At 41.0% G+C, this 17,392-nt stretch overlaps 1 protein-coding gene across 1 annotated transcript in view; it reads right to left on the bottom strand.

The window, feature by feature from the left end:
- Positions 1 to 17,392, bottom strand: part of LOC109932063 (cancer-associated gene 1 protein homolog) — a 100,314-nt gene that overhangs the window by 72,624 nt on the left and 10,298 nt on the right. Inside the window, exons 5-7 of the mRNA XM_048595442.1 lie at positions 11,689 to 11,768; positions 6,336 to 6,545; positions 2,852 to 3,676 (exon numbers count right to left, since the gene is read on the bottom strand). Coding sequence (XP_048451399.1) covers positions 2,852 to 3,676; positions 6,336 to 6,545; positions 11,689 to 11,768 — 1,115 coding nt within the window. The remainder of the gene's footprint in view (positions 1 to 2,851; positions 3,677 to 6,335; positions 6,546 to 11,688; positions 11,769 to 17,392) is intronic.

Here is a 17,392-nt window from a genome sequence, read left to right as displayed (position 1 = left end):
TAGACCCTTCATCAGATGAAGGGTCTAGGCCCGAAACGTCAGCCTCTCTGCTCCTATGATGCTGCTTGGCCTACTGTGTTCATCCAGCCCTGCACCTTGTTGTCTCGCATTCCCAGCTCAGTCCAGTTATCCACACATGAAGCACTGGAGTAGCTCGGTGAAAACATGCCCCCATTTTACAACAGTAACTTCAGTATCCATAGTTTATTGGTAACAAAATTTTGAAGTTGTTAACTTGCTCGCCTAGCTGGCTTGTTTTCGTTCAGACATTTCGTCACTATGCCAGGTAACATCATCAGTGAGGCCTCCGATGAAGTGATGTCGTTCTACTTCACTTCGAATTTATATTGTCCGGTCCGTTATGGTGAGTTGTGTCATTTCCGGTTTTGATCTGTATAGGTTTGTATATGGGGTCCAATTCTATGAGTTTGTTGATCACATTACGGGTGGACAACCATGCTTCTAGGAATTCTCGTGCTTGTCTATGTTTGGCTTGGGCTATTATGGTTACTTTGTCCCAGTTAAACTAATGGCCTCATTGTCCAAGTGTAGTTCGACAAATTTTCCCTAATATCAGTACACTCAGACAATAAAGGCTATCAATTTAACTGGGGCAATGTAACCGTAGTAGCCCAAGCCAAACATAGACATACACAGGATGGTTCTCAACTCATAATACAATCAACAAACATATAGAATTGGATCCCATACACAAACCCATATAGAACAGAACTGGAAATGACACAACTCACCATAACGGACCGCACAGTATAAATTCCAAGTGGAGTAGAGCAACATCACTTCATCGGAGGCCTCACTGATGATGTTACCTAGCATGGTGACGAAATGTCTGAACGAAAGCAAGCCAGCTCGGCGAGCAAGTCAACAACCTCATCCACTACCCGACTACAGATCTATGCGAAAAACCATTAAAAAAATTTTCTCTCAGTAGCTGTCAAAGTAGTAAGTGTGCAAGGTATGTTACGGCAGGATGTTAAGTGGGTAGAAAGGTAGAGTTGAAGGATGAAGATTCCCTATCTAGAGTGGGATAGGATGCCAGGTGAGTGCTTGGCTATTGCACCAAGGCAACTGGTGGGTAGGGAGATGGGGTGCTAGTTTGCGAGGGTGCCAGGTGAGTGGGTGAGGCCTTAGGGTAGGTTGGAATAGTGGTCCATGAGGAACCATGAGGGGAGGTGGTACTTGGGTCAGGTCCATTTAGGGTAAGGAGGGAACAAGATTATGGTAGATCAAGGGGGGGAATCTGTGGTTGACGGGGGGGGAATTGGGGGCTGCAATTCAGGCTTTTTGACATCCAGGGTATTGAGATGCAAGGTGGGGAATCAGGGACAGGGTGAGGTGGGTATGAATGCAAAGGTTGTCTGGTATCCATGGGTAATATGGACACAGGGTTGGAAAGGTCAGTTTTATAATCAGCCGGGCTTTAATTCACCTAAGTAATACAGTATGGAGCTGGAGGAACACAGCAGGTCAGGCAGCATCAGAGGAGCAGGAATGTCAACGTTTCAGGTCGGGACTCTTCATCGGGATTCTGATGCTGCCTGACCTGCTGTGTTCCTCCAGCTCCCCACTGTATTTACTCCAACTCCAGCACCTGCAATTCTTGCTCTCTCCTTTAATTTGCCTAACACTTTTTGGTTAACTACACAGCTATGTCAGTCAGAACCACTCAAATCTCTGACTATGTTGGAAGTTTCAACTTCCCAAGCAAATTCTCATGTAGTCAGCTGCATCAGAACTTCCCAACACTCAACTCCAAGCTACACTTCAGTAACAACGACTTCCTATCAGAAGATCTGGACCCTAAGAATTCGACACTCTTAAAAAATAATCTTCAAGTCATATTCTGGACATTCTGAAACTTTCAATACCAATCATACAAAAATGAGATAGTGCTGCAAAATAGTCAATGTTAAGTGCATACATCTCCCATATGTTGCCCTTCAGTGAGACAACCGCTCACATAAATGAAACCGTTCGATCCTGAACATTTCACAGTCTCCAGATGACACCAGCCCATATACAGATGTATGTACAGTTCAACTGAATATCCAATTTCTGAAATCTGCACAAATTTAGATTGTGGGTCGAATATGTCATTATAGTTCTTTCAAGAACCTACACGTTACTTTCAATCAATAACATACTAGCCAGAGATACTTTCTGGAATTAACTGAATAGTTGTTACCCTGTAATTTTCAACAGTATGTCTTCTGGCATTAACATTGTTAAATTTTAGCCACATAACTGTGCTAGCAGGCAGCATTTGTAAGAAGAGCTTTGAACACGATCTAACTCATTTTTGTGCACTAATACCTATCTGGTATTACTAATGCTATCCAACTACAAGTAGAAATGAAGCACAACTCTGACGGTTAATCATAACTGTTTCTGATTAAAGGTAAGGGTATTCTGTTAAAATAGAATCATAGAATCCCTAAAATATGGAAGCACGCCTTTTGGCCCATCGAGTCCATACTGACTCTCCAAAGAGCATTCCATCAGAACCCCCACCCCTGTCCCTAGCATTTCCCATAGCTAATCCACAATCTGCACATCCCTGGACACGACGGACAATTTAGCATGGCCAATCCACCTAACATGCACATCTTTAGACTTTGCGAGGAAACTGGAACATCCAGTGGAACCCACACAGACATGGAGAGAATGTGCAAATTCCACATAGACAGTTACCTGAGGCTGGAATCGAACCCTGGTTCCCTGGCGCTGTGAGGCACCGTGCTGTCCATGTTCTGATTCATGATTATAGGTACTTTTCAAATGGAATACTAAGAAAAATGTATAAACATAAACTAGCATGATTTAATCTTACTTTTAAGGACTGGACTTGTTGTTCCAATTTATTTTTTTCTGTTTTGATCTCAGCTAAATTCATAAGCGCAGCCTCTATTTTTTTCTCCAGTTTGTCTATTACAGTCAGCATATGCTCATTTTCTTCTGCTGTACTATTTAGATTTGTCTGAAGATCAACGCACTGTTTTTCTAAGTTTTTGTTCTCACAAACCACACATCGATGATGTTCCTGCATTTGACTGTAATCAGCATTCAGCTTTCCAATCTGAACGTGAAGATTCCTGTTGGCAACCTCTAATTCCATAAGCTGACACTGAATTTTTTGCAATCGAGTCTTAACTGTCTCTGCAGTATCTTCAATTGCATTTTTCGCCAGCATGATCTTCTGATTATACTCTTGCATTTCTATTGTGGCATTTTCCAAGTTCTTCAAGCTAATCGCCAACTGTTCTTTTTGCAATGCACTTGTGCCCACCAGTTCTAGTCCAGAAGAGTCACACGTGGGACTTGTGGCCTGGTCCCGAAGACTCTCATTTTGTTTCTCTGAGTTTTCTACTAGATCTGGCACTCTCTCACCCAGGCACGTGTTCTTTTGTGGTTTTACATTCTCATCATAGTCATGAAGGTAACTTATATCACTCATTAAGTGGTGTATTTCAGCACATCCACTGGTTCCTTCACGCTGTGCATTCTTTACAGCTACTTTTAACAGATTACTTCGCTGCTCTGTCACTACAATGTGATCATCTTCATAAACACTGGCCACAGATGATTCCTCCCCAGGTACAGCAAGGATGCTCTCAGTGTCAACTTCACTAATTTCATCATCCTGGAATCTTCCCACCTTTTACAAAAAAGAGAAAATATATTAGGGCCATAAGGGAAGTTTCCTCTGTCATTTTTTTTAAACATACATATTTTTCTTTTATAAGTCTTCACGAGTTCTATTTCTACCAATATTTCTGATGGAATATTCTCCCTTTCATGTTGATTTTAAATTCATACCCTCTGCTCATTGAATCAGCATCCACTGGAACATAATTCTCCCTACTTCACTTTATGAAAGGTCTTCATAGTTGTTAATACGTCTATCCAATATCTTTGCCCTTTATGTTCTAACACAGACAGTTTCCTTCATCTTCCTCCATCACTCTCAAAGGAGATATTGTCTTAATGTCTTCTATACCTCCAAGATCATTAGATCTTACTAAAAGTGAAACACCAAAATATAACAATATTCAAACTGTCATCTTACCAGCTAATCATTCAGTTTAAGAAACTGGTGCTACTTTTTTTGCCTTGAAACTCAACAAGTCTGTTCATTATACCTACAAACCCACGTAGATTGGGTCCTTTGGAATTTTATCAACTTGTCTCCCATTTTTAGTTATGAAATGCCAACTCCTCTACCACTTTCAATTTTTTAACAAATTTATGTACTTGATTAGTCTTTGACATTACCAAGAACTTCAACAGGGCAGATGAAGAGACCACACCAATTAAAAGCAGGAGTAGGCTACATAGCTCCTTCAGCCTGCCCAGCCATTCAATAAAGTAATGGCTGATGTGACTACTCCAGATTCTCACCTATCCCAGTCAATCTTTCACACCCTTGCTTATCAAGAACCTATGTAGCTCTGCTTTAAAAATATTCAAACACTGTGCTTCCAACATCTTTTTACAACGATAGTTTGGAGGACTCAACCTTCTGTGACAGATTTTTTATCTGTCTTTAAATAGACATTGTATTTTCCTTTCTAAAACTATAGCCCTAGTTCTAGATTCCCCACAAGAGAATGAAATCTTTCCACATCTACCCCATTAAGACCCCTCAGGATCACGTCACCTCGTACTTGATACAAACCTAGCCTGTTCAACCTTTCCTCAGAAGATAATTCACCCATTCCTGGTACTACTCTAGTAAGTCTTCCATGAACTGCTTTGAACAAATTCACATTATTCTTTGGAATGAGGAGACAATTATTGTACATAGTACTCCAGGTGTGGTCTTCCCAATACCATGTATGACTAAAATATAAACTCCGCTTTTTTGTGCTTCCAATAAACAATGGCATTCTATCAGCTTCCCTAATTACTTGTTGTAACTGCGTACTAACCTTTACAGATTCATGCACCCCATCTGCCAACCTCAACATTCACTCCCTTCGCCATTTACATACAGTGGCAGTGTGTACAATCCACAAGGTGCACTGCTGCAATACACCAAGGCTTCTTTGACAGCACCTTCCAAACATCCAAACCAGTTACCGCTACCATTAGGCCAGAAATCAATCCCTTACTGGGTTTCTTTGTGAGCTCTCTGAGAAAAAGGGGCTCCCTCGTTCAAAATGACTTCAGTACATCATCAAAGTGGGGAGCCCACTGAGAGCCACACCTGTTAGTCAGCGACAACACCCGCACTCCCCCCAACCCCCAAACCAACTCCACTCTACATAGCAACTCCAAATCTGCCCTCATTTACTTCTGGCCTGAGTGCCCTCACTGTTCCTGGGGATCTGGCAGCTGTCAGCACTGTCTACAATGGAGAGCTGCCAACCTCTGGCTAGCAGCAACTGCAACCAACTGGTGAGAGATAGTAAGAACTGCCGATGTTGGAGTCAGAGATAACACAGTGCGGAGCTGGAGGAACACAGCAGGCCAGGCAGCATCACAGGAGCAGGGTCCCGACCCAAAATGTCAGCTTTCCTGCTCCTCTGGTGTTGCCTGGCCTGCTATGTTCCTCCAGCTCCACACTGTGTTATATCTGCAACCAACTGGTGGTAGCCGGATACGTTTCCTCCAGGAAACGTATATACCTTGCCATTGGGATCTTAGTTCCTGATGAGTGAGAGAAACAGCAGGCCTTCCCCAATGAAGGTGACAGGGGACTGGTTCTCTAGTTGACAGGCAAAGCCCCTGTCATCTTGGGTTAAATTTTGCACAATCACACCATTAATGGGAGACTTTAAAACGAAGAGCCATTAATAGGAGACACATTAAATCAATCCAACAGAAAATTCATGGAAAATTTCTTCACTCAGAGTGCTGACAATGTGGAAATAGTTACTATAAGGAGTGACTGAGGAGAATAACAGAGGACTCTCTTTGGAAAAACTAGGTTAAGTCTGTAATGGAGAAAGAAACTTAAAGATTGGTGACAGGCTGAGGTCTAAGTAGACAGGAGGCAGCCCATGATCATGTCCAGGAGCATAAACACCAGAACTGACCAGCTGGGCTGAAAAGCCTGTTAGTGTGAAACAAGTCCTACCAGTAGTAATTCTGTATGTAACATAAAAGGAATTTTACATATGTTACTTTTATTGTAGTATTCTCAACACATATTGGAATGTCAATTATAAACTGAATATTCATACAGGTTTTTTTTTGTTGCTACAATGGGCAATAAATTCTGGACTAGCCAGACAACCTACATCACATGAATTTTTTTAAAATTGCTTTGATAGAATGAAAATAAGGAAAAACAATTTTAATGAGCATCTTACTTCATTTTTAGGCATATGGCACCAGATCTGAAGCAACTTATTTCGAAGTCCTTCTGTCAATAATTGATTTGCTTGCATTAAAGCTTTGACATGATTGAGCTGTTTTGTCACATTATCATGTTGCTGCTGCATCTGTGAATTTACAAAGTCTGCTGGAATAAGCTCCTGCGATCCTTTATTTGACTCATCTTCTCTGACAGTACTTGTCTTCTAAAAACAAGATGACATTTTTTTTTAAAAAATCAGTACTGCCATTAGTGTATAACTACACAGAGGGTTGCTTATTTGGGGATCACAGGTTACAAAGAGCAAAATCTGTAGTGTTCAATTTTTAGACATGAACACTGTCCGCTAGAGTTCCAAAGTGGCATCCCAGGCACGCACGCAGACACACAACACAATAAGTAGTATGCTGGGCACAATCCCGGTGGTGGGCATTAGGTCATGATATCAATTACAGGACAATGCCAATTGACACCAGCACCGCCATACTGCAGCTTGAAGGTTCCACTAATGCCTTCTCTTAAGCTGGCACAGCTGAAGAGAACTTCCGGCAGAAAAGCAGGAAGAACTCCGCCTCTCCAACAGCACTATTTAAAAGGATCACCCGCTACTTCGGTCAGTTGTTGGTTGATTTCTTCTGGACCTTGCTACAGTTTTACATTTTCTGATGTTTCCTTTAATTGTTTCAAATTTGAAAAGTGAAAGGGCATTAGAGGGAAGGTGACAAAGTACTTTGTTGCTGATCTCACAGCTTCTGTAACGACCAGTTGTTTCCAGACACAGGTGCACAAAGTATACCTTCTCTTGGTGTACAGCACAACCAGGAGAAATGAACAGAGGGTGACAACCTGCTAGAAAAGGGAGGAGGAAGATGGGGTGTTGGAAGTGGAGAAGGTAGAAGAACAAAAGCAGCAACATAAGTGTCCCTTTCTAGCCTGGCTCTAGTTCAAGTGAGATACAACCCAACTCCCCACTCATCAGCACAATCCCAGTTACTCATTACACAATAGATAAATTTTAAAAACAGCCACTGCAAACCAAGTCTATAAATTAAATCATCTCATAGTTTTTACAAATAGTAACTAATTATACTATCCCTTGGTGCCTTTCTACCAATGCAACTTTGCCTCTTCTTGTACATCCATAAAGTGCTACTTGGCAGCTGCTTTCAGATGCCCTTTTATAGCTCAGGGTCTAAAGTTCTTGATTCAGATTGCACCCGCTTGGCACGTGGGAGCACAGATAAGGTGAATAAAAAAGGTCTTCATCCTATAGTGGGGAAGTTTAAAACTAGGCGTCAGATTTTTGAAGTGAGAGGAGAAATATTCAACAAGAACATGAGGGGCAACTTTTTTTTTGAAGCACAGAGTGGTTAGAGTGTGGAATGAACTGCAAGAGGAGGTGGTGGATGCAGGTACAATTATGGCATTTAGAATACATTTGGATAAGTACACGAATAGGAAAGGTTTGGAGGGATATGGTCCAAACGCAGGCAGATGGGATTAGTTCAGTTTGGGAACATGATCAGCATGAATTAGTTGGACCAAACGGTCTGTTTCAATGCTGAATAACTCTATGGCTGGCTCCAGGCAACAGCATGAGCAGTGGGCAGGTGGCAAACTGTCATCCCAGCAGGCTCCTGTTCCATGGACTCAGTGCTGCTGCTATAGGGCAGATTGTTGAACTACAGAGACACACTGCCAACCAGTCTGCATAATTATCCACAGCCATACTGACAGCAGCAAGGGCTTTCGTTGCACAACAGCAAGCCAATAGGTGTACAGACTTCCACCAGAGCAGACAGACAGATATTGGGTGGTTGTTGCTTCTGTTGCAATGAAACCTGCAGCATTGGCCAACAACAATTGACAGTTGGATCACAGCGTGAAAATGGAGATGGCTATCATTTCCCTGCCGGGAAAGATAAGCATCAAATTAGAGATGTACAGACAGAACAGGTTCTTCAGTCCTTCAAGTTGGCATCAACCTATCTCTATTAATCCTAGAAGTTGCATGCAAGCCCTGTACCATGCTGAAACCAGATACTTCCATGTTCCCTGACACTGTCCACAGGCTTTCTAGCAAGCTTCCTAATGCACCAAACATTTTGTTGCATAGACCCAGCAGCGATACTCTATGCATCCCTGAGTCCTCAACAAAGTTAACTGCAGAAGATATCTGCAGAACTCACATGCTCCCTTGCCTTCTGTGCACTGGTCCCTACCTTGGCTACCTGGTGTCTCATCAGATGCAGATTCCCCTAAAGCAATCACAGTAGCAATGTCTAAGCTGCTTGACTACCTGAAGAAATCATGCAAATGAGCAGGCAGTACAAAGATGTCACGCTCTATCTATATCGCATTAAACAAACATGAGTTAATGGCACTTCACAATTGCCACATTACTATAGATTTTAGCCCCCAATGCCCTTTAATCCCTGTCACCAGACTATCTGTTGGGCCCATGGATTTGTTTTCTCCCCTACCACCTGTAAATGTGGAGACACAGTCAACTCTATAGAGAAAGAAGATGCATGCACAAAACTGTTCATTATTCAGCACTAAATTGGCAACTAAATTATAATCGCACATTAGCTATTTTTAAAATTAATTTCAAAATTGAGAATTGCTCCATATGGATAAAACCCACCAGTGAGGAGTTATAGGACTCTGAGGGATTCTAATTAATGAAAGCTTAGGAACGCATGCATTTGCTTCACTGAAAATCACATGAGGAATAATTAAGAGCATCGGCAATAGCTTTAACTGCAGATTTTATTTCCATACATTTGGCTACGCTTGAAGGATAATGATTTCTCTATAGGAAAGCTGTCAACAGTTCTTTCCTCTCACTTACTATTTCAGCTTCACTCAAGTAATTAATGTTGATTGTTCCATACATTTAAGACTAAACCCCACTGACATGGGATTGTAGATATTTTCTAAGCAACCAGTACACAGATGTCATTGCACACCTCCGGAGTAGGTGAGACTTGAACCCAGGCCTACTGGTCCAGAGGTAGGAACATGACCACTGCAGAACCTGATGTGGAATTATAACCTGCTTTTCTGACACTCATTGCAGTCTTTTTATGAGCAATAATTGGTCTTGACTGTGATGGAATGCAGTTGTAGTAGTTTAAATAATAAATCACAGGAGGCAAATAATGGACTAAACAAAATTAATCTAAATACAAAAGGTTCTGTCCTGGACTCTTAACTTATCAAGGATGATGTACACAAACATTGCTGATTCAGTTTCATTCATCTTAAATAACACAGTTTCAACCAGCAGTTTTGGCTCCAAATATTATGATTGGCTTAAGATGAGAAGGAGAAAGTTTAAAGGAGATGTGTAATGCGAAGTCTGTTACACAGAGGGTGGTAGGAGCCTGGACTACTCTGCTAAGGGGGGTGGTAGAAGCAGATACAATAGCAACGTTTCACAGGCATTTGGACAGACACATGAACAGGCAGGGAAATGAGGGATGTGAACCATGTGTGGGCAGATAGGATTAGTTTAGAACAGCATCATGGTCGGCACAGACATGGTGGGCCGAAGGGCCTGTTCCTGTGCTGTACTGTTCCACGTTAATTTTTTTTTGTATCATTCATGAAATGTGGATGTCACTGACTACACCAGCATTTACTGTCTATCCCAGTGGGCAATTGAGTGTCAATCACATTGCTGTGGGTCTGGAGTCACAAGTAGGCCAGAGCCAGATAACAATGACAGATTTCCTTCCCTTAAAGGTCATTAGTGAACCAGATGGGTTTTTACAAGAGTCAATAGTGATTCCATGGTCACCATGAGACCAGCTTTAAATTCCAGAATTTTACCAGATATTTACAGATAATTCTTTTAAGTTTATCTGTATGATTTTAATACTGTAAAACTGACAGAACATTTGAAAAACAAGGCTCTCTAAATTGAAGCCAAAGATGCCAGCTTGTCACAAAAGGCATGTTTTGGGAGAGGAAAAGGGAGGAAAGACAATGCACTCTTGACTCTATCTTCTAATTGTTGGAAAATTTAACATACAAAATTTGGTAAACTTCCCAACTGATCAACGAACATAGAAAGCAGGAATTAATGCTTTTGGCCTTGCATTATCCCAAATCACCTCTGCTATTGAAGCGCATACAAAATAACAGTGGAAATCTAAGTGAAACAAAGGGATTTTTTTCTGCCTCCAACGGATCTATTTTTCTGTCTACTGCAACTTTAACAGAAAAGCAGACACGAAAGTGATGAGTTAGCTCTTTCACATTCAACTAACACTCAACAGCTTAAATTAAGAAAAATTAAATTAAAAATTAATTTTGAAAATTCAGTTTAAAAAATTAAGGGGAATCTCCCCTCACCATATTAGTTGTCGTTTTGGTTGAGACTCTCCTTACTGTCAGGAAATTTATCGAATCTGCGACAAGTTAAATGGAGGACTGACTGAAAGACATAGCTTTTCTACAGCATTGATGGAAGTGAACAACAGGACAATTTCAAGTCATTACAGCAAGTGTTTAATCACCTGGCACCACTATCAAATCAATCTAAGAATTTTGAGAACTGGGATGGAGCTTAAACCCATCCGGTACTGAAATGCAGATTTTTTAAAAAATTGGACAAGTTGATTTACTATCCCTAGGTTGCACAGCTTCCATTAAACAGCAGTTTATCCTTGTCAACTTTCAAACAAACCAAGGAAGAACTAGCAGAAATGTAGAAGCTGTGGCCTGATGCCAATTTTGGCACAACACTAGGCTATTTTTATAGCATCATTTATTTGTCAGGTAGGTAGGAGGCGACCTGATAGCAAAGCTGCTAGAGAAACCTAACAAGATGTGGCTATAAAAACCTAGAAAAAGGTCACACTAAGTCACAATTTTTAGGGATTTTCTCTCCAATTCTGCACGGAAACAAGCCTCAGCACAGGTATGTTTAATTGCAATGAGATTCACTGCCCTCCTAGAAACTATACTGCTGCACTTCTTAGGGTTTTGTGCATTCTTATTAGGCACATTCAGCCACGGGTCACCTACAAAGTACCTGGTCAGATCTTGTGGTATCCTTAAACTATCTAAGTAAAATTGAGAAATTCCAGGGAAGCAGACCAAAATGTGATAATCACAAATGTGCATTTAGCTCAGATGATTGACAAATTTGATCAATATGATTTCAGTGTCATGGAAGGGACTTTAGCATTGTAGGGCTCCCACCAACAACCATAGACTGGTTGATGACTTACAGGAGGCACGTAGATTTTGCAATCTTGTTTTTAACGATGTATTGACATTCTACAATAGATTCTACTTTAATAACACGTCAACCCAATGCAACATCTTCAACTGACCTCCTCTCCAGCAGCATTATCAGTCTTCTTTTCTGAGGTAAAGTCTTCATCCTTTATTATGGATTCTTCAGTATCGCTTTCTAAGAATAAAACCAAAAATACACCAAGATGTTTCACAGCACATTTCACATAGCTACAGAAGGTACAGAAGTTCGTCATGGAGCCTGACTTTAAAGCTCCATCATCATTCATTCTTCACAACAGCAGGCAAATAACGTTCATTTCTTAAAAAAAACTAATGAACATTTTTCTGGTTAGGTATAATGGCCAGCAATTAAAACTGTGTGGAATACCATTTCCTGCAGTCAACTTGTAAAAATGACTTTGTGACAAAATAAGCGAAAGGAGAGAAATCTGTTGATTTAAGATAAATGTTATTTTTTGGGGGGCAAACGGTGCCATGGGCACTGTGTCTCAGCTATGATGTTCTTTAACTGTATCGAATACAGATAAATATGCAGTATTGCTTATCCTCAGGAAATTCAATGAGAGTTTGAATCACGCTAAATTCCCCTGCTGCACCTTCCCTTCACTCTCATCTCAATCTTACCTTTGATACTGCTGCCACAATTTTTGAGTCATTTATAAAGTCATGGAAGTTCAGTCAGCTGAGCACCAGACCAAAAAAAAAGAATTATGGCTCTGTCTGCAATTTAGAAAGCCTAATTTACTAAGCAGAATATGAAGGTGCTGACAGATGGTATGATGCAACATACAACAGACTGAAAGCAAAATTTTCAACCAGAAGAATGCTCTCACTAACATGGAAGGTGCATACAAGAATTGCTGACAAAATGTTTCTGTTGGATACCTGTCCAATTGGTGTGATGCACTAATATGTTTGCACATCTTGACAGCATTTAGTATAATTTCTTGTCTGCTGAGAATGAGATTACACTATGCACTCTGCTTGCTAATAATAACAATGAAAGCTCCACGTGATATTCTTTTTCTCCCCATTTAGTTTTTGTTTTAGATTACTTTGCATTCATATTTTTTTCAAACAATCTCCAAGTCTGGGTTCTCCTTTTAGCCATCAATATAAGGTTGCAATGTGATGCAGAAAGGAAAGACAGCGGAGAACAGTCCCGACCCGAAACGTCAACTTTCCTGCTCCTCTGATGCTGCCTGGCCTGCTGTGTTCATCCAGCTCCACACTGTGTTGTCTCTGACTCCAGCATCTGCAGTTCTTACTACCTCTGACTATTAGCCAAGTTAGCTTATTGAAATTGTAATTAAATAAGTTGCAAGAACTTATAACTGGGTTATGGTCCATGGACCCATGAAGATTGAACATTTTATTACAGAGGAGGAATTGAAGGTGGTAAGACGCACTTGTTCATTCCACCCTATTTAAATTTCAGCTGCCTGGGTTGAATCCCTGAGGCCTCCCGAGCCCACTCATGTTCCTTTAGAGGGTCAGGCAAGGGAGAGCACTGCCAAAGATTGGGACAGAATACATCATGGCCATGAAATCAAAAGAAAAGCTACTCACCCACATTGTGTTTGCTGCTCCTCCAATCACTGATTGTGTACCTCTTTCTTACTGGTGAGCTTTATCAACAGCAAACATGGGAGAAAAATGGCCTGTAATTGCAAGAGCAATTCCTCGTAGATCCCTCAATTCCATTTACTTGTATTTTTAACAGCAAGTCCTTGGGTCAGATAGACAGGCATGGTAGGTTGGATTCTGGCCCAGACACTGCCTGTTAGACAACCCAGACCTGAGGACATCAGCAGTTGAGGAACATGTAACAATACACCAGGCACCACCATTCATACTGAGCAAAAACAAGGCCACCTCAAGGCATTTATACCAGGATATCTATGAAGATGCTTTGGGTGAACAGTAAAATTCTAATGATAAAGAGGAGGAAAAACATGTAGTGATTGTAATAAGGTCAGCCAGCTGGACATAACAGAATGAGTTCCCTGATTAGGGCTGTTAGTCTGGTCCAATCAGGGAGCCCTGGCTAACATATAAAAACGGTGCGTGTCAGAGATACTGACACTGTGGTACCAGACTCTGAATGAGGCAGTACTATGATCGAGGACTGTTCATGCGTAAATAAAGGATAATATAGCGATGGGACACTGGCCTCTGTGGAGTTATTTCAGTGGCGATGAGAGTAAAACATGATCCTTGCTTGCAACAGTCATCTTTGAGTTGGGGTAAGCATTTCTTGAATCAAGCCTTTGTTTGGGAAGCTTGACTCATTGGATCTTGCTGTCAAGGAATGGGCCCAATGTGTGGAAAGAATGCATTATTTTTCCAAAAAAAAAAAAGAAATATTGCAGCTCGTGGATAATATGGAGCAGTCAATTGCACACACATACACGTTCTGGTCAAGTGCTGATAACCTGTGCCAAGTGCCAACAGCTCAATAGTCGACCATGTTGGAAGAATTTAAACAAGTTATAGGTGACCACTGCTCTATACACAGGCAAACACAGCTGAATGTATGCACACATGGCCTCAGGCAGTTGCATGAATGGAGAAGGATGAAATCCAGATAGGCCTTACTGAACTTCTCGTGAGTTTCTCCCACATTTCCATACCCCACTTCATTCAGATCCCTATTAGATTTTCCCTTTGCGTCTGTCCTGATGAGTGCAAGACAAAGCTTCAACAGCATTTCTCTTTATCCGTAAAGACATATTTTATATCTAATAATTTTGCCATTATGTAAAGCGCGTTGACACAATCAGTACATACATGCAGATTTCTGCACTTTGAAATTGCTGACAACAGCTTTTTCACATTCTGTCACGGTAAAAACTATTCAATTCATTTTTTCCAGTCTTTCACTTGTGCTTTCAAATCTTTATCCCCAATTTCTACAGTAGATAATTTGGTAATGAGATTGCAAAAACTGGACAGTTGCAGGCAGTTTTACTGTTTTTTTTTAACCAATTAGAAATTCAGCTGAACAAATAATATTGTTTAGGGGCACAGACGAAATAGAGCGCACAGATGCATGAGACAGATTAGAAACGCAACTTTACTGTTGTAACCAGTGAGGAAATATTGTCCTTCAGAGATAGTAAGAACTGCCAAAGCTTTATTTTTCTGAAGAAAGGTCCCGACCAGAAACGTCAGCTTTTCTGCTCCTCTGATGCTGCCTGGCCTGCTGTGTTCCTCCAGCTCCACACTGTTATCTAGGAAATATGGTCCTTTATATTTTGTGACCAATTTCTAAAAGGACAGCTATTAAGTCACATATAGATAAAAATAGCACATTTGTCTCACCGATTATTAATGGTCAAGGACGGAGAGAAGAATCCCATACTAGCTTAATTCTTGAACAGAAATCACATCACTAACTTAAATAACCATTAACTGTATTCAAAGTGAGTAAAAAGCTCATATTACTGAAGAGGTGGTGCTGGAGATCTTAAAATGCACAAAGGTTGATAAATCCCTGGGACCTAATGAGGCATACCCTAGAACTTTGTGGGAAGCTAGCAAAGAGATTGCTGGGCCTCTTGCTGAGATATTTGTGTCATTAACAGCCACAGATGAGGTGCCAGAGATTGGAGGTTAGCTATGGTGCCATTATTTAAGAAAGGTGCTAAGGAAAAGCCAGGGAACTAATAGACCGGTAAGCCTGAAATCAGTGGTGGGTAAGTTGTTGGAGGGGATTCTGAGGGACAGGATTTGCATTTGGAAAGACAAGGACTGATTAGGGATGGTCAGCATGGCTTTGTGCAGGATAAATTGTATTTCACTAACTTGATTGGGTTTTTTTGAAGAAGCGACAAAGAGGATTGATGAAGTCAGAGCAGTAAACGTGGTGTATACAGTCTTCAGCAAAGTGTTCAACGGTGTTCCACATGGTAATCTGGTTAGTAAGGTTAGATCACATGGGATCCAACTGGATACATAATTGGCTTGAAGGCAGGAGACAGAGTGGTGGTACAGGGTTGCTTTTCAGACTGGAGGCCTGTGATCAGCGGTGTGCTGCAAGGTTTAGTGCTGGAGGCACTGGTTTTTGTCATTTATTTAAATAATTTGGATGTGAATATCGGAGGTATGGTTAGTAAGTTTGCTGATGATACCAAAATAGGTGGTGTAATGGACAGAGAAGTAGATTATCTCAGAATACAATGGAATTTTGAACATATGGGTCAATGGGCCAAGGACATCCAGATGGAGTTTATTTTAGATAAAGGTAAGGTGTTGTATTTTGGAAGGGAAACCAGGACAGGACTTATACAGTTACAGTAAGGTTCATGGACAGAGCTGACGAACAAAGAGACATATGGGTGTACGTGCATATTCCCTTGAAAGTGGAGTCGCAGGTGAACAGGGTGGTGATAAAGGCATTTGGCTCACTTGCCTTCATCAGTCAGTGCATTGAGTATAGGAATGGGACATCATGTTGCAGCTGTACAAAACATTGATGAGGCCTTTTCTGGTGAACTGTGTGCAGTTCTGGTCACCCCATTATAGGAAGGATATTACTAAACTGGAGAGGGTTCAAAAATGATTTACCAGGATGTTATCAGGAATGGAGGGCTTGAGTTATAAAAACAGGCTGGGATTTTTTTCACTGGAGTATAGAGGGTTGAGGGGTGATCTTATTGATGTTTATAAAATCATGAGGGGCATAGATAAGGTGAAAGACAATGGTATTTTCCCGGGTGGGGGGAGTTCAAAACTAGGGGGCATATTTTTAAGGTGACAGGAGAAAGATTTAAGGATATGAGGGGCAACCCTTTTTACAGTGGCTCATGTGTAGAATGAACTGCCAGAGGAAATGGTGGATGCAGGTACAGTAGCAATGCTTAAAAGACGTTTGGAAAAGTACATGAATAGGAAAGGTTTGGAGGCATATGGGCCAAATGCAGGAGGTGGGAACATAGTTGGCGTGGACTAATTGGACCAAAGGGTCCGTTTCCATGCTGTATGACTCTATGACAGTTGCAGTAAAGGAAAAACACTAGAAGTAAATATATGATTCACCTTGTCATATGGTAACAGAATCCTTCCACACAGTATTTTCACCCAGTTACCAATATTCATGAGTTGGAAAACATAAAACGTTGAAGCAGGAATAGGCCATTCGGCCTGTTGAGTCATGCTGCCATTCAACATGCTCACGTTGATTCTCTATTGCAATACATTACTCCCACTCTCTCCCCATACCCTCTGACACCTTTAGCTTCTAGAAATCTACCATTTTCTTAAATATATTTAGTTACTTGAATAAATGTGAGATTGTTTTTCCTACTGAAGCAGACAGAATGGCAGAGTATATTTAGTGACTTGGCCTCCAAAGTCTTCTGTGGTACAGAATTCTACAGGGTCACCACTTTCAGAAGAAATTTCTCCTCATCTTAGTACCAAATGATCTATCACAAATCTTGAGACTCTCCGGCCAGGGGAAATATCATCCCTGCGTCTAGCCTGTCAGCATTTTATACATTTCAAGTCAGAGCCTCTGCATTTTTCTAAACTCCTCCAAATGCAGGTCTACTCAACCAATCTCTCCACACAGACCAAACCTGTCACGTCAGGAATCAATCTGGTAAGCCTTCACTGCACTTCCTCCTGGGTAAGTATTTTCTTAAAGAAATTAAAATTGTGCACAGTACTCCAGATGTAGTCCCACCATGGCTTTGCACAGCTGCTGTAAAACTTCTTTACTTCATACTCTCTTGTAAGGAAGCCAAATATACCACTTACCTTAACTGTTTATTG

This window comes from Rhincodon typus, chromosome 4 (genome assembly GCF_021869965.1).
Source record: "Rhincodon typus isolate 14 chromosome 4, sRhiTyp1.1, whole genome shotgun sequence".
In the NCBI taxonomy this organism is placed as follows: Eukaryota; Metazoa; Chordata; class Chondrichthyes; order Orectolobiformes; family Rhincodontidae; genus Rhincodon; species Rhincodon typus.
Note: the sequence above shows the minus strand (reverse complement) of the source record. Positions and strands in the feature narration are given on the sequence as shown.